The sequence below is a fragment of the Rousettus aegyptiacus genome, unplaced genomic scaffold (genome assembly GCF_014176215.1).
Source record: "Rousettus aegyptiacus isolate mRouAeg1 unplaced genomic scaffold, mRouAeg1.p scaffold_m13_p_3, whole genome shotgun sequence".
Lineage (NCBI taxonomy): Eukaryota > Metazoa > Chordata > Mammalia > Chiroptera > Pteropodidae > Rousettus > Rousettus aegyptiacus.
The window spans coordinates 107505638-107522841 of record NW_023416306.1 but is presented as its reverse complement, the minus strand read 5'-3'; the positions used below and the strand labels follow the sequence as shown (position 1 = coordinate 107522841).

Below are 17204 nucleotides of genomic sequence, written 5' to 3'. Positions count from 1 at the left end.
TGTGTGCATAAAAGGATTAAACTGAAAATACTTGAATTACAGCAGATATATTGTTTGTATTTAAGATGTACAACCTTATTTTATACATATATGCATTGTGAAAGAATACAACAGTCAAGCTAAGATAGTTATCAAAAGTGACTCCATTTTGTACTGTTGTTTCTTTTTTTAACACTACTGAGCACCATAGCTTAGCCCAGCCAGTTTTTACTGATTGCACATGGCTTTCATACCAACTGAAGGTCAAAAAATCACAAGTATGAGAAATCATGAATAAAATTTTTAGCTTCTCCCAGAAGTGGAATTTTAAACCAGTCTGGAATTTCCCGATCTGAGGTAATCTGCCTAGTAAGATCCCCTGCCTTTCCCTAAGAGATGTTATCTTTGCTTGAAATAATCCACTCTTTTAACTTCTTAGTCCACCCTCTTTCTGTCTATAAAAACCTTCCATATTGTTCGACTCCTCTGAGCACTCCTTCTAGTTGCTAGATGGGATGCTACCATATTCGTGAATTGCTTAATAAAGCCACTTAGATCTTCAAACTTACTTGTTTGAATTTTGTTTTCTAACATCTGCCCCCAGGGCCTTATGATTTCTTTGTACCCAGAAGTCAGTCTTTGATGTCTGACACCTTGGCTTCAGGCTATTCTCAGAGTGAACCCAACTGTTCTAGATGAGAAGATAGAGAAATGGGTTCACATACCAAGGCTGTCCCCTCTCCCTCACCACCATGTGGGAGTTCTGTACCTCCCACACCTATTCCTTTATTCACTGCTGCAAGACTTCTTGGTGCTGCAAAAAGAGGAAGGACACAGAACCTCTACGCTTTAGATGGGGTACTGATCTCTACTACTACAAGCGACGTGAGTATTGGATCTGAATAAGGTGAGTTAGAGTTAGAAGGGTCGGTGCTAAGGATGCTTGTCAGAAAAGGCCCAGAAACACTGGAAGGGGCATGATTGCATTTCTAGAAGGTAGACTTAAGAATGGAAAGTTATCCAACTTATAAGAAGCAAAGACCTGAATTCAACTCAGCATTAATCTCACTGATACATCCCCCGCTTCCTCCCCCAACCTTTCTAAGAGTAATACATTGAAGCAGCTTGAATCCTAGTCTTCTAATCCTAATTAGGCCAATTCGAGCCAGGGAAAGGGGGCCACAAAAGAGAAAGTGCCTGTCCCTTGTTCTGTGCCCGACATCCTCTGAAGTGCTCTCACACAAATCTCATTAAACTCTCACAGGTCTGTGAAGGAGCTGTTATTATAATAGGCTTATTTGAGGACATCAGTGCTGAGATACCTGAGAATCAAGTTGCTACTGATTCAAAGTCTATGTGCCCTGTGCTTCAAAATGCCATTACTCAGTAAATCAGAGTTTGAAGTAAGGAAAGATTTATTGATTGAGAAGGTGCCAACTGAGAAGATGGGAACTCTCAATAGTTCCTCAAATCCATCTTAAGAGCGCCCCAAAGTCCAGTGTCCTTTATGTCCAGGGAAGGGGGGAGAAGTGGGGCAAGAGGTAGGTGAAAGCTATAGACAGCTAGGCGCCTAGAAAGACTGCAAAATCTCTGAATCTCTTTGTTGACCTCTGCTGATCTAAGTCAGCCTTGAGGCGCCTGTAAATCTTTTATAAAGTCACTATTCTGTACACACTTCCAACATCCTCAGGGGAGGGCCCTTCTGACAAAAGGCTGATGTTCGAGCAAAATAGATTTGCTATAGGAGCTATTAGCCTGTGTCAAGTAGGGAGATAGAGCATTTCACTCTGTTACAAGATTAGAGATTCTATAGGGACCTCCTCATGGTAACTGAAGACAGAAAGCTGGTTTAAAGGTGAGACCTTTTCAAACAACCTCTAGGCCCTGATTTTGACCGGCATAGTTCCTGTGAGGGTAGTTTCAGTCTTTATACTTGATTGATTAGAACAATATTTCAAATATGATAATATTCTTAAGGACAAATCAAGATTATTTATCATGATGATAATTAGGGAAATGACCTCTGAAAAGGGAAGTGGGTAGTCTGAAGTAATAACATCTCTCACACAGGCCTTGGGGAAGTGTTATAAGGAAGTCAAGATTAAATGAGCACCATCTGCAAAGTCGGTTGTTTAATTGCAGCCTGAGATTTCAGGGAACCAAAGCCTTTCTACTGGGAAAATATCTCTCAAGTCTTGACTTATCTTCTACATTCCCTTAAAGGGTGACAACACTTTCTACTTCATAGACATAAAGCTTAAAATACCATTCTCTTTTGAACACATGCCCTTCTGAGAACCAATTTGGACTGTAAAACAGAGCTAGCTAGAGGATGATTAGTGTGCCTCGGTTTGGGTGGAAGAGAGGTTAGACAGGAGGTGTTTGGAATTCTCAAAATAAATTTCACCTATTTCACCTATTTCTTTCAATTTCTTTCAATATTACTGCTTGTCTCACGCAGGCTCTAGCACATTTTCAGTACTTACAAGTTTTATTGTCCAATGAGACTAATTTAGTCTGGGAACCAAGCAGTAATATTGGGCCTACATGTCTATATTAGCATGGAAAGGAGTTTTAAGGTGGAGTTCAGCTCTTAGAGCAGTTGCAATAATGCTTTCCTCTCTCCTCCTGGTAGACCCACAGGTGGCTCTGGCGACTGAGATGTCATCTTCGCTAAAGGTCCTAGGCCCTCTTTTGGTCCTGCTGTTTCCTCTATGCGGGCTGCCTGCAGACAGCCAGAACCTTTCCTGGAGGGAATTCATGAAACAGCACTACCTGAGTACAAGCTTGGAATTTTATGACTATAGATGCAATGATCTCATGAGGGAAAGAGAAGCTCCAAAAGACAAGAACTATCATATCTTCATCTATACCTTATGGCACCAAATTGAGCATATGTGCATCAGGAACTGGAGAGATCGCTACAGAAATGTATATATATGGGCCCCATATCCCTTCAAAATACTCAAGTGTGACCTGGAAGATAACAAAAAGGGCTATAAAGAGCACAGGAGCTACAGCTATATTGAATTCCATTGTGGCATGAGTGGGTTCATTGATAGCATAGAGGACATCCGATTGTTAGACAGTATCAGCAGGTAGAAAGTCTACCCCTACCCTCACGTTTTAGTAGAGTGTTTGGTGCTTCCCAAGTGGTGGCCCCTGCCTACATCAATAGCCTTTGCTACTCCCAACTTTGCATTTATGTGCCAATGTTTTCCAACTACTTCGAGTTATGTATCGCAAGGATTCTTGATATCATAAATTTGCCTGTGTTTGTTCTCTTCCTGGAATACCCTTATGTCCTCATTTACCTGATTTATATCTATTGTTTTTCCTAAGATTCAGCTCATATGGCATCTCTTTTTAACTATGCCGGGAACTTTCCTGATATTGACTCCTTATACATACCCAAGCTAAATGATCTTCAGTTCCCTAAATAAATTACATCATTCCACTGCGTGTGACATTTATAATGTTATATGTGTAGATTATGTGTTGTGTGATTGGTATAAGTGTTAGAGGTGTGTGTGATACAGATTATGCTTGGATGTGATTTGTGCTGTGTTTAGGTTTAAGGTGTGTGTTATATGTGTGTAATATGTTTATGTGTATGATGAGAGTATAAATGTTTATGTGCTAAGCTGGGGAATAGATGTGACCTAGGCATTGATTGTGTTGACATGCTGAGTTCTGCCTAGATTGGGTGGTGTGGGCAGAGGCAATTGGATATAAAACTTGTAGCATGGTTCTGGCTCAGAGTAGATACTTGTTCAACATTTCTTTTCTTCCTTTCCTATCCTTTGGCTTTGTACTTTAATTTCGACATTGATAAAATCAACATCACAAGTGCCCGTCAATCATCTCCTCTCCGTGGCTCCAGAAGATAGAGATTGCTAATATAAAAATACTATAGGCTGTCATCTGTATGAAAGCTATTCCCAGGATTATAAAAGACCTTCTTCATTAGCCATAGAATACAGAGGTCCTTACTGGACTCATTTGTTAAGAATGTCTCTGAGGAGGCTAATGCATTTTAGATGGGTTAAGGCATTATGTTTCCTGAAAAATAATATGTTACATAGAAGATATTAGCACAATTGAGTTTATCTGATAATAATCATTTTTACTTATCAGAGAAATAGAGTGGGGTTAGAGAACTTGAAAATGCAATACTTCTTAAGAATGGGGCTTAAGATTTAAAATTTTTTGTGTATGAAACAGAGGAAGTTAGTTGGAGGAGGAAATGTTGAGGACACAAGTAAGTAGACTCCACTAGAATTCTGTTTGCTAAGTGTGGGAGAGAGATCCACAGTAAGAGAAATGTTCGCTTCATATAATTTTGCCTGGGGCAGGTATAGGGAGGAGAAATAGCAAACATTTAAGTGTAGTACCTTGTGTTCTTCAGAACCCTGCATTGTTGAATGACTCCAGCCTTGAAACAATTAGAGAAAAGGCCACAGTGTCAACATGTTCAATTAGGTGACTGCTCACCTTCCTAGATAGAACCCAGGCTTCAATGAGTGGCCAATGAGCCTCGCTTGGTCATCATGTTCCAAGTGCAGCCCCTCAACTTTGCAATTTTTCAGTGCACCTGGGAGATGATGACCTATACCCATCAAATTCATAAGAGGTTAATGTTAAACCAATTGTTCTTCATCAGTAATCAATTTATATATGGATAATGACAATTGTTTTTTTCACTTGATAAATGCTGCTTCAAAACGTAGTAACATATTTTGGGGTCAAATATTCATATTTTAGGGTGGTCTGTTCTGGCCTCTTATATAAGTTTTCACAAATGTGGATTCCAGGCCTGACCGGCCCAAGGTCTGGCTGTGTGATCCAGGCCCGCGGCTAGGGATAGGGCCCTGGATTTAGCGTTAGTGTAGTCGGGCATCTGCACCTAAAATGCGCAAACGTAATTCAGCTTATTGTATCACGCATGTGTGGCTGAAGGCCATTATTGTACTCTGCTATGTGTGGAGGCATGCGGTCCCCTGAATAGCAGAAGAACACAAGACAGGAGAACAGAAGAAATGCGCGCAATACCGCGCTCGCCCAATACAGCTACACTTCCCAACGGAAGTGCGTTCTGCACAATAAACTTGGTGCCTGCCGTTTCATTCTCATGTCCTTGTGCATTCTTCCCACTGGGCATCTCACCATTGAACTTCCCCTTCTCGATCAGCAATACCGCTGACACTTGGCGTAGCTGACACAATGAGCTTGGCCCTGACACACATGTAACTCATTTAAAAAACTCTTTAAAAGTTGCTTTCATTAAAGGATTACAATATGGCGATTCAAAACAGTATAAGAATGGGGGTGGCTCCATAGTGTAGTGGTTAGCATGTCTGCTGTACACGCAGGAGGTCCTGGGCTCACTCCCCAGGTGGAGCCAAGACCATATCCCAGGTGCCCCAGGCCTCGGGTGCACGTCGCAAGCCAAGCGTGTAGGAGGGGATGCCCCACCTTCAGATGTTGCAGCCGCCAGCCCCGGATAGACACACGGACCACCAGAAATCAGTGAGTTATAGGAAACGCACTCTTTATTCAGCCAGCTGGGTCTGCCAGGGGTACGCAGACCCCAAATTAAGCAGCCCCGAAATGTAGAGGTACAGGGTTTTTAAGCCCTAAACCCTTATTCTTCATCCCGTTTGAACACAAAAGCTATTTTTATTCTTTTTACTGTCAACCCACAGGTCGGTTGTGCAAGCAGCAAGCACAGAAGCAGAAAGCTTATTGTTAGAGCGTGTGTTCCCATGGGTGATAGCCAAACAGTAACTTTCCAGCCAGCACAAGGGATTCAATTCTTAAGGGGAAACAGCGACATCCTTAGGTCATGGGTGGAAGTGTGTGTGTGGCAGGGGAGGGGGGGTCAAAGAAGGGGGAAAATTGTTTAAAAAAAAAAATAGTATAGCAAGAAAATATATTTAAATGCATTTAGTATAAATAACTTTCTGTAGTTGCTTGGGCTTTCTCATATCCACTTCCCCATGTAGGTGGTTGTATATTCACGTCCCTTAGGGAACCATTTTTTTCTCTTTCTGTGTAAAGTATTGGTGAGGCTGTCCATCAGGGTACCCAATCTGCTCTGCTGAGCCAAGTGATGGTCATGAGAGCCAAGCTAAGCTCTTGTAGGAGACCAGAATATATCACCCTAAAGTACGCCTCTTTGGCTTAAGGATTATTTTAAGAAACAGCAGACAAAAGAGAAGCTCTGAAAGCAGAATATAAATTATCCTTTTGTGGATTAAAAAAAAAAAAAAAAAAAAAGAGGTTCCACGGAAAGTAAACTCACAGGGTGATCTGATCATAAATTCCTAACTGGGAAAGTCAGGATGAGTGATAAAAGGTTTATCTTTCCCTTAAGAAAGCCCTGTATATTGTTTCATATGGCTTGGTTAACACGTCTTTGAAAAAAGCCTTAACCACTCTCAAGAGAGCACATAATCTTATTAACAATTATGTAATCCATTCCTCACCTTGTTTTCTCTCATCTCTGTATAATCTTCCTTACTTTCCCTCCTTAATTTCAAATGCGTAAAAGCTGCAAAACTGTTATTCTCCAGAGCATCTGAGATCTTGCTCCCTAGCATATGCCATCAGTTTGGCTCAAATAAACTCAAAAACTTCCTACAGTTTCGGATGCTTCTTATGTCGACATTTTTGCAGGGTAAATTTACAGTTATAAAGGAAATCTCAATTTGTAAGGTCGTATCCCTCTTTGGACTTGGAAGGAAAAGATGACTCTAAATCACAAGAAGTTCTTATTAATGGAGAAGGCAAAGTATTGCATCTGCATAACAAACCTTACACTAGTATACTATGCTTTTCCTAGTCATTTTTCTATAACTTGCATCCCCCATACACTTCTTCCTTTGTTTTAGCTATAAGTAGTATGTAAGCCCAAGTTCTAGCCACCTCTTTGAGTTACTCATCCCTGAGTTTCTCTCGTATTAATATGGTATCCATACCAATAACTTTGGTTTGTTTCGCCCTTGTTAATTTGCCGTTTGTTACAGAGGCCCTTGCTGAGCACCTAGAAGGATAAAAGAAAAAGATATTTTTCCCCTCCCCTACACTGTCCTCAGGGTCTGAATCTCAAGTAGTAGTGCAAGGATTAAATTTTTAAAATGTAAAAATTTAAATTTATGCTCCAGCACAAGGGAGGGAACACAAAGGAGAGGAAGATTCTCCAGACTGACTTGGAGGCTGTCTCTGCTTGGCTGCTTTTATAACACGGGGACAAAGCACACTCCTAGTAATGGTGGGTTTTCTTTACTGGAATGAGGAACAGTGGTTTCCACATCTGTAATGGAGTAAGTGCTTAGAAAGGAAGCAATAATCAACTACTACGTTTTTGTGTAGGGGCGATGGGGTGGTGGCATTCTTGTGGTCAGCTTATCTGGCATTCCTTCTACCCTGGGGTCAAATCACTACGGGGTCTCACAGAAATATACCATACACATTCCAACCACCTGTTGCTACTTTGTGACAGTCGGTCCTATATTTATATTCTAGTTTAGTCCGTGGCCATTGAGAAGCCTAAAGGCTTTAGTCCGTGGTGATCTCTCCTATCTGTTAGAAAACAAAATTCAACCAAGTAAATTTGAACACCTAATTGGCTTTATTAAGCAATTCATCAGTCAGGCAGCATCCCATATAGCAACTAGAACGGCTCTCTGAGGTGTTGCACAAAATTAAAGGTTTTATAGAAAGCAGGGTGGGCAAGGGAGCTATTAATGAAAGAAAAGAAAGAATTACTTAGGGGCCAGAACAGCTTTTCTTTGGGGAATCAGAAGGGAAAGTTTTTTTTTATTATGTAGTTTGCCTCTTTTTCCTAGGAGGGATGGAGAAGGCCTACTCAACAGATTACCTTGACCAGAAAATTTCATAATGGTTGATTAAGATTATGTTTCTGGGAGAGGTTGACACTGTGTTTAGGTCAGGTATTAAATCTAGGTTTGGTATTGTTAAAGAAAAAAATCAGGCCCCAAATGGCATCATTTGTGCTAAAAGACTGTGGTACTGAACCTAGATTTTTCCTATGCATTATAGAGGAGGAAAAAGTTTTCTTTGACCCTCTTTGGGTCCCTAGCTGGTTCTAAAAATTAAACTAACAAAGATCAATAGGGGAAAAAAACATACAAATTTTATTAAATTTGTACATGGACATGGGAGTCTTCATGAGAGAATGAAGATGCAAAGAACTGAGCAGGAAGCTTTTATACTGTAACCAGATGCAATGCTTCTGCTTCTCTTCCATCTGATGCTTACTGTAAATTCAAGCCTGCATTTCTCCCAGGGCCTTCAGGCAAACGGTTTCTATTGCAGACATGCTAATTGGCTAGAGGTAAAAGAGTCTCCTGAATAGGTGGGAAAAGATATGCAAAGCTGAAACTGTTCATCAAATATTTACAGGAATCTCAGGACCAGACTTAGATCAGCAGGAGTCAAAAACCTACTAAGAACAAAGATTTTGCTGCTCTTTCTTGGAACCCTGTGGGTACCTGATTGTCTAGAAATCTCATCTACCTCTTCCTCTATACCTCCCCCTTTCTCTTGTGATAAAAGATGGTTGAACTCTGTACTTTCTTAAGATGGATTTGAGAAAACTAGAAGTCTCCAATCTTCTAATATGATGCCATTTTGATAAATAAAATCTTTCCCTGTTCCAAACTCTGATCTATTGAATATTAAATATTTGATGTGCTGAGCACATTGGCTTTGTGACAGCAAAGAAACAAATTTGTGAAGAACTGACAAGACAGGGATTTGGTCTATTGGTAGAAAATGGTTTTTTTAAAAAAGTAACTAGGAAGATAAGTGTTAGTTTAACAAGGTTTGTTTGCAGACTACTCTGGAGCCCTCTCTGGGCTGTTAAGAGTCTGTCTTTGGTAAAAGGAGAATTTATTTCTTGCTTTGAGGCTAAAAAGGAGGAGCTTTTTCTGCCTTTACTGATTCTTAATTGCCTTTGGTGCAAAATCATTTTTATGTCAAAGACCCATATTTTTGAGTGACACATTCCGGTTTCTTTCAGCATGAACATGGAATACCTCTCTATTTATTTAGATCCTCTTTGGTTTATTTCATCAGAGTTTGATAGCTTTCCTCATATTGATTTTGTGCATATTTTGGTGCTAACGTAAATGTTTGTGTATGTGTGTTTTAAATTTCAAATTCCAAATTGTTCATTGCTGGTATATAAGAAAGCAGTTGATTTTGGTATATTAACCTTGTATCCTGCAACTTGGCTATAAACAGACATCATTTTTACACTATAGATAATTGGAGCCTCTCATTGTCCCTCTCAGTCCTGTTCCATCTCCCTCATTCTGTCTTTAAGAGTAGACCACGTCTCTGTCTGTTCCTCCTCTAATAAACTTTCATTTTGACTCTAACTCTGGCAAGTGCTTGAATTCTTTCCTTTGTACAGTCAAGAACCCTCCTTCTCTTGGTGCAGAACTTGAATCTCCACTCCAGGGCATTCTCCCTGTCCTGCATCAATAGAGCTTCAAAAAACTGATGCATCAGCTCAGGAAGGAAGTGTCCAACCCATATGGGAAGTGATCAGTTCCTCAAAACTGTGAGTTTTGAGCCACACTCTTTATGCAAGCTTATTCTTCCTGTTTCTACAGTGATTTTGACATTATTTTAAACAGCAGGTTTGAAGGTCTAAACATCTCATTCACCCTGTGCACAAGAGGATCATCTTGCAAGCCCTACATTTTTCTTTCTTAAGGTCTCAGAACTCTTCCTTTGCAGCAAGCAGGCAGCTAGCTGTCTTGCCTAGAGGAGTAACAGCCCACAAAAGTCTCAGCCTATAACTAACTACTGCTCGTTCTCGGCGGAGCACCAGTGTGGAGACCTGGTAAGAGATGTCTCAGGGCTGGGGAGACCAGAACAGTGAAGATGGCTGGGTGGTCCAGGTCAAATTGATGGAGAATAGATATTTCAGAAGGTAAGAGGGAAGAAACAAACGTTTCTGACATGGGAGCCATCAAACACACAAGTACAGAATAAAGAGAAGATTGGAATCTGCCAGTCACAGGAAAAGTCTTCTTGATGCAGGACAGGGCAAATTTCCCCAAGTAGTGGGGAGACCTAGCCCTGCACTGAGAGACAAAGAGAGTTCTTTGGCAGAGAGTGTGGAAAGAATTCAACGCACACACCAAAGTTGGAGTCAAAAGGAAAGTTTGTTAGAAAAGGGGTAACCCTCCACAGACAGAGTGTGGTCTCCTCTCAGAGGCAGAGTGAGAGGGACAGTGAGAGAGACAGAGTAAAGGCACTGAGAGGGACCCTGAGTGTTCAGAGAATTTAGTTTATATGTCATTCTTAAGTTCCCATTTCCTTTGATATGGACATATAGTGAGGAAGAGAAGAATATGTAGCATGAAAAAGTAAGAATATGTAGAGTGAAAGGCCTGCTGGCAGCTCCCAGACTTTTATCCATAAATTCCCCATGGTTTTAGCCACAGGGAATGACTCTTAGTTCCTGTTTTCCCTTCACTGAGGTGGGGAATGGGTTGTTAGCAATTCCGCTAGAAATCTTCCTTCCTTCTGAAGATGTCCTCCTGGCCTGGCTGCAGGGCTGACTAGTATATTGCAGTTTCTGATTGTGGCTTAATTAACATTTTTAATTCTCTTGCCTACTCCCTACATTCTCCTCACTGGCTTCAGTTTCATCACAGAATTGTGAGACTTGAGTAAGAAAGAAGATAGTTAGAAAAAAAGAGCCATGAAATTTTAAAAGGCACAATAAAAAAAAAAATTCTAAACAGTTACAGATAACAATTTTTCTCTTATTGCTTCTATTACTACCATTATATTCTCTCTTCCTACACAGAAAATATGGTGCTCGATCTTCTGGAACGTTTATCTCTTCTCCTATTGTTGCTCGGACTATGGGGGCCAATGCGTCCACTTTATGCTTTGCCTAAGAATCTCACCAAGGCTCACTGGTTTGAAATTCAGCACATACAGCCAAGCCCTCTCCTATGCAACATCGCAATGGGTGGTGTCAATAATTATACTCAGCACTGTAAGCCTCAAAACACCTTTCTGCACGACTCCTTCCAGAACGTGGCTACTGCCTGTAAGACACCTAACATTGTCTGCAAGAATGGTCAGAACAATTGCCACCAGAGTGCAAAGCCTGTGTATATGACCGACTGCCGTCTCACTGGAGGGAGGTATCCTGCCTGCCGCTACAAAGATGCTAACCAATCCAAGTTCTTCATTATTGCCTGTGACCCCCCTCAAAAGAGTGACCCTCCCTATCAGTTGGTTCCTGTACACTTAGATAAGATTATCTGAAGTTTCCATCACTTTTCCTCTCACTTGGTACAGGTGCTCTTAAGAGCTCTTCTGCCTGTTCTTCTCTTTTGTTGATTTCCCTGGTTCCCATAGAAGAAAGTACGGTATTTGAAGACTTAGAGTGCCAAGGATACCCCAAACCAAAGTTGGAACAAAAAGATTCTTTCCTGCTTTGGAACTCTATGTGTTTCAAAGAAAGACAATAGGAAAGAGGACAAAGAAGCATTCAGACCTCCATATTTTTAATCTTGGAATGTCTGCCAAGCTTTGTCGCACTGTGTTCACAGCAATAAAACCACTTTCTGCTGCATTCTAACGAGTGTATGAGTTCGAAATCCTTTTCACACCATTGCTAGACTAGAGAGATCTAGCTGCTGTTGCCGGTATTCCAAGGAGAACTATCTTGGCTTTAGGTGCAGGGTAGGAAAAATAATTTTTCCTCTATTCTTCTAGGTTCTTGGCTGAGAATCCCCCTGTAATAAAAAGACAGATTAATGGGAGAAAAATATTTTAATTATATATGTACATACGGGAACCCCACAAAGATATGAGACTCAAAAAGTGGCCAGAGGATTGAGCATTATATACTAACCTGAGCTAAGGAATAGGGTAAGAGTCTGGGGCTTCAAAGGGGAGGAAGGCAATTCACAGTTAGGTGAGAAGAGTAAATGTATGGTAAACAAAATTTGCCCTGCCATATAGATAAGTCTCTCAGATGAAAAAGTGATCTCTGGTAATAGTTTTCTTCCTGGTATAGGCCCCCTCTATAATATAAATTTCCCTTTAAAAGGATAAAGTCCACTTTGTTTTTAGAACTTCTCTTATGCCTGCAGTTACTGAAAATAATCAACTCAAAATAATACTTATGGCAAAGAGGCATATTTTGGGGTTACATATTCTGTTCCCTTCATAGGTTGCTTTCACAGAGGGAGTTTCAGTTTCTTTGTCAACTCCTAGAGTTATGGGCCACTAACCTCTAGAGGTAGAAGGCCAACGTAAGTCAAACTGCTTTGTAGAGTGATTGGTCTTTGAGTAGCAGCCAAAGACAATGCACATTGGAAAGGCCACATATTGAAGAAGTTATAAGAGTGTCAATTACCCATGCTACAGAATGGTTCTTTCCAAAACAGACTATTCATTTAATAGATGTGCCAGTTGGACTTACCTTCCTTTATGCCACACATTTATGTCACGTCTTAGGAACAAAGAATGGAATACTACATTTCAGGTTTCAGAAGCCTGGATTCCAAGGGCGATGAATACTCAAGGAAGAGATAAGCAGACCAGGGCAATCTGGCACCTGATAAGGTGGGTATCTAGTAAGTGGAACTCTATGGTGGGACATGAGTTCTCCAATTTAAAACAGCTCTCGATAGTATTTCACCTTTAAACTGTGCTGAATTTACAATTCATAGTTTCAGAGTCTTCGAGTAAATTCTGTTGGGAGTAGTGGAAAGAATCTATGCTCGTGTTTGGTGTGAACCAGTGTAGGAAAGTAGCAGCATCCTCAGGGAAAGGGGTTTTCAGATGGTATGTGGTGACCTGAGTGGCGATCGAAATGGATTTATGTACCATGTAAACATTACCTGAACATCTCCAGAGATTCTTTGGAAGTAGCCTAGTAAAAGTAACCTAGGAAAAGACTCAACTTCCTTTCATTGAACAATTCAATTACATTCTTATTTTTTATATATTAAAAGGAACGCATGGGTTGAAGAAATATGTGCTACAAAAATTTTAAACTGTTAGAAACATTAGAGAACATGAAATATTACTTTAAAAATAGCAAAATTAAGTGTGGGGTGTACATTTTATATCATTTTTTTCTGTCACCTTAAAAGTACTGAAAATATCTTGCAAAAAAAATTAAAAACAAAATACGAATGCCATCTTTTAGAAACTTGCAACAATATCTAATCCTCCTCTCCCCTCCCCAAGTCTTCCCTTCATACCCCCTAACAGTTGTAGTCACTTTTTGTCTCCAATCAAGGAGGGAGTAAGGATGAGGGTAACTCAAACAATCTTTTAAGCTCAAACTCTTAGAAGATATTAGTTTGAAATAAATGGACTAGACTGAGATGGAAACGAGCCCAGATTTGTTTTCTTTTCTACACGCAATTGTATACTGTGAAAGAGTCAAGATAATTGACTAAATCAGAAGTTCATTTAGCTGTATCCCTGAATCAACTTAAATAACCTGACAGACATAGAATGATCCAAATACAGGCAAAGCTTAGAAACAAATTCAGCAAATGTTCCCGCAACTCTCAATTCTGGCTTCATATTAAATTCACCTAGGAACTTTCAGAAAAAATAATAATGACCAGATCCCTGTTAGAAAAAACTAAATATGTACTGGTTTCTGCCCCTGCCCCAGTTCCTGGCACAAAGCTCCTGGAACCCTTGCAAATTCCTAAGTGGTGAGAGCACTAGGAGCATTTTTTGTTCTAATGAGGCGACTCTGGGTGGACACCTGGATGGCGCTACTCACCAGAAAGACCAAGCCATGATTAGAAGATTAAAGTTTCAGCCACAACCTCTCACCCCCCATCTTCCAAAGAGGGGAGAGGGGCTAAAATGGAGTTAATAATTGATCATGCCTACATGAGGAAGCCTCCGTAAAATCCCGAAAGTTGGGATTCAGAGAGCTTCCAGGTGATGAACACATCCACATATAGGGAAAGTGATGGACCACAACTCCAGAGGGACAGAAGTTCCTACGCTCCGAACTCTCCCAGACCTTGCTCTATGTATATCTTCATCTGGTGTACACATGTCTCCTTTGTCATATCCTTTATGGATATATAAACTGGTAAATGTAAGTAAATGTTTCCCTGAGTTCTGTGAGCTGCTCTAGCAAAGTAACCAAACCCAAGGAGGGGTCACAGGAAATTTAGGTTTGTAGCCAATTGGTCAGTCATAAATTTGGAGTGTGTCCTATTTTTACACTTTTACATCATATATAATATATTCATAAAGAATGTTTCTATGTGCAATTTTAGCATAAATTTATTTAAATACTATCATATAGTATAAATCATTCAGCAACTTGTTTCCTTGTTTGTTTACTCAGTGTTTTTAAGACTCATCGATACTAAAATGTGTATTTCATGTTCCTTTATTTTTACTGATATATTCTTTTTTCCTTTGTATTGATAAACCACCATTCATTTATCAATCTTCTATTAATGGATATTTGGAACGTTTCCAAATTTTCACTCTCATAAGCAGTGTTACAATAAATATCTTTGTACATTTCTCTGTGTGCACATGTAGAAAACTTTTACCAAGGTATATATAGATTTGGAATTGCCACATCATGTATACTCTGTTATAAGACTCTGTTAACAAGGAATTTGAGTAAATGTAAGGAGTCAGGGATGACTTCCCTGAAAAAATGGTACTGCTTGATTTGAGACGTGATTAAGCACAAGGCAGTTTATACATGAAGAAACAGGTTCAGAAAGAAACTTGCCCAAATTACAAAACTAGTAAAGGGCAGACCTATGATTTGAAACCAGATATGGTTGAATTAAAACTAAAACTTTTATCTCATTTATCACAAACACACACATACACGCACACAAACCCAAGGGAGGAACATTTTTCACATAAATCTTTGAAGGAAACTATTGAGCAATATAACAGCCTTTGGCCCCTTTTTTCCCTCACGAGTGCAAAAATGTTCTCTTCTTTTCCCTTCCATAGTTATGCTGTATGCAGGGGTCCTCAACCCTTGGGCTGCAGACTGGTACCGTGGTCTGTTGTGAACTGGGCCACACAGCAGGAGGTAAGCAGAGGGCAAGCAAGCAAAACTGCACCTCTATTTGCAGCCGCTCCTCAGAGCTAGTAGCATTATCGCCTCAGCTCCACCTCAGACCATCAAGCATTGGATCTTTATAGGAGCACCGGTCCCTAGTGCCAAAAAGCTTGGGGATAGCTGCTTTTAGCACCCTCCTAAAGATAGTTAACTAACAATAGTTTTATAAATTAGCATAAACTGAGATCTCAGTGTAGGCTGCTGCTCACTGTCTGGAATTTCACTAATCTGTGTTTTGGTTTCTGTTTTAACCAAAGGCGGCTCACCGCACTATCAAGAACAGAGTAAGACAGGGGAGTATTTTAGTTGTTTTATTTATTTATTTTATTATTGTTATCAACTACAATCTATACTTTATTCAGATTTCCTTAGTTTTTGCTAATGTCTTTTTCTTGTTCTAGAGTTCCATCCAGCATACTCATGTGTCCTTGGGCTTCTCTTGACTATGACAGTTTCTCAAATTATCCTTGTTTTGATAGCTGTGACAGTTTTGTTGAGAACTGATCAGGTATTTTGTAAAATATAATTGTTATACTTTTAAACCAAATTCTTTCAAATTGGCATTAATCGTCAGGCCTACACATGCAGTTTCTTCTGTAGGCAAGGGGAAACGGTTGACCATTGAGCTGAAAAGATATATAGTAGGAATAAACAAGAAAATCTTGGAAGTGGAGTTTGAGGTGCATACTTTCCCAAGGGGAACAAAAATTAGTTCTTGAGGGACCAAAAAATATTACTGTGGTTTCTGGTTATTCAAACTCAACCCTACTTGACAAAATCTTATGCTTTATTTTTTGTTTCCTGGGGAAGAGGATGTGATTAGTAAAGAAATACCTAAAAAGGATCTCTGAGGGAATGATAAGAAAAAAAGATGGAGATGTACTCATTTGGTAGAAATAAAAAGGTATGACTGAACTAGGTCTTGTCTTCACCTATCTTTAGAAACCTTTCAGAGCATTTGTACTAAAGGTGCTTTCATATACATCTTTCCAATTAGACAAAGTACTTGGGGGACTAGACTGTGTTTATTTTTGTATTGGCAGCACATGAATAAATGTATTTCTTGTAATGACCATACAATAAAAGCTTGGTCAGTGTATGAAGAAACTAATAAATTCCAAGCAGGAGGCATGGGGACATCTCTGTTACAGGCTCTGCTATTGGGCTTGCCCAAGTCACTATTTTTATTTTTTACTTAGGGGAGGACATCCGTGTCATACTGGTCACATTATCACAATAGTCTATAAGGATAGAGAAAATTCAAGTATGGAAATAAATTTTTAAGACAATGTAGTATTATAATGGTAAAAATTTCAATACATCTGAAATGGGAGCCCTCATACACTGTTGGTGGAATTGCAAATTGGTAAAGCCATTATGGAAAACAGTCTGGATATTCCTCAAAAAATTAAAAATTAATCTACCTTTTGACCCAACAATTGCACTTCTAGGTATTTATCCAAAGAAAACCAAAACACTAATTCATATAAGTCCATGCACCACTATGTTCACATCAGCACTATTCACAATAGCCAAGATATGGAAGCAACCTAAGGGCCCATCAACAGATGATTGGATAAAGAAGTTATGGCTCATATACACAATGGAATATTACTCAGCCATAAAAAATGAAATCCTACTATTTGCAACCACATGGATGGGCCTAGAGGTGATTATGTTGAGCAAAATAAGTCAGAGAAAGATAAATACCATATGATTTCACTTATACGTAGAATCTAAGAAACAAAAAGGACAAGTGAATCGAAACAGACCCACAAACATAGAGGACAATCCGGCGACAGCCAGAAGGGAGGGGATGTAGGGCAGGGAGAAAGCGATGATGGTTTAAAAAGTACAAATTAGTAATTGATAGAGGGTCACAGGGATGGGGAGCATGGCATAAGGAAGGCAGACAGCAGTAAGGTAATGGCTATATGTAGAGGCGGAGTGAAGACAGAGTAATCAGGGAGACCATTTCATAAACTATATAAATGTCGAACCAGTGCACCGTATACTTGAAACTAATTTAAAAAATTAGAGTTTATTTTTGGAGCCTTTTTAGGTTAATAGAAAAATTAAGCAA

At 39.7% G+C, this 17204-nt stretch overlaps 2 protein-coding genes across 4 annotated transcripts; both read left to right on the top strand.

Annotated features, from left to right (window-relative positions):
* The first annotated feature begins 101 nt into the window (after positions 1–101).
* Positions 102–3436, top strand: LOC107521114 (epididymal secretory protein E3-beta). Of its 2 annotated transcripts, none has more exons than XM_036218167.1 (2): positions 102–864; positions 2615–3436. In XM_036218167.1, the coding sequence occupies exons 1-2, from the start codon at positions 732–734 to the stop codon at positions 3079–3081; spliced, it is 600 nt and encodes a 199-aa protein (XP_036074060.1). In that variant the 5' UTR covers positions 102–731; the 3' UTR covers positions 3082–3436. The 2 variants fall into 2 exon arrangements, with proteins under 2 accessions (XP_036074060.1, XP_016021015.1); XM_016165529.2 differs by having other exon boundaries at positions 764–886.
* A 6186-nt stretch (positions 3437–9622) lies between these two features.
* On the top strand, positions 9623–11611 carry RNASE6 (ribonuclease A family member k6). 2 transcript variants are annotated; one of them, XM_016165528.2, is made up of 2 exons: positions 9623–9946; positions 10832–11611. In XM_016165528.2, the coding sequence occupies exon 2, from the start codon at positions 10837–10839 to the stop codon at positions 11299–11301; it is 465 nt and encodes a 154-aa protein (XP_016021014.1). In that variant the 5' UTR covers positions 9623–9946; positions 10832–10836; the 3' UTR covers positions 11302–11611. The 2 variants fall into 2 exon arrangements, with proteins under 2 accessions (XP_016021014.1, XP_016021013.1); XM_016165527.2 differs by having other exon boundaries at positions 9626–9856.
* Positions 11612–17204: the final 5593 nt, after the last annotated feature.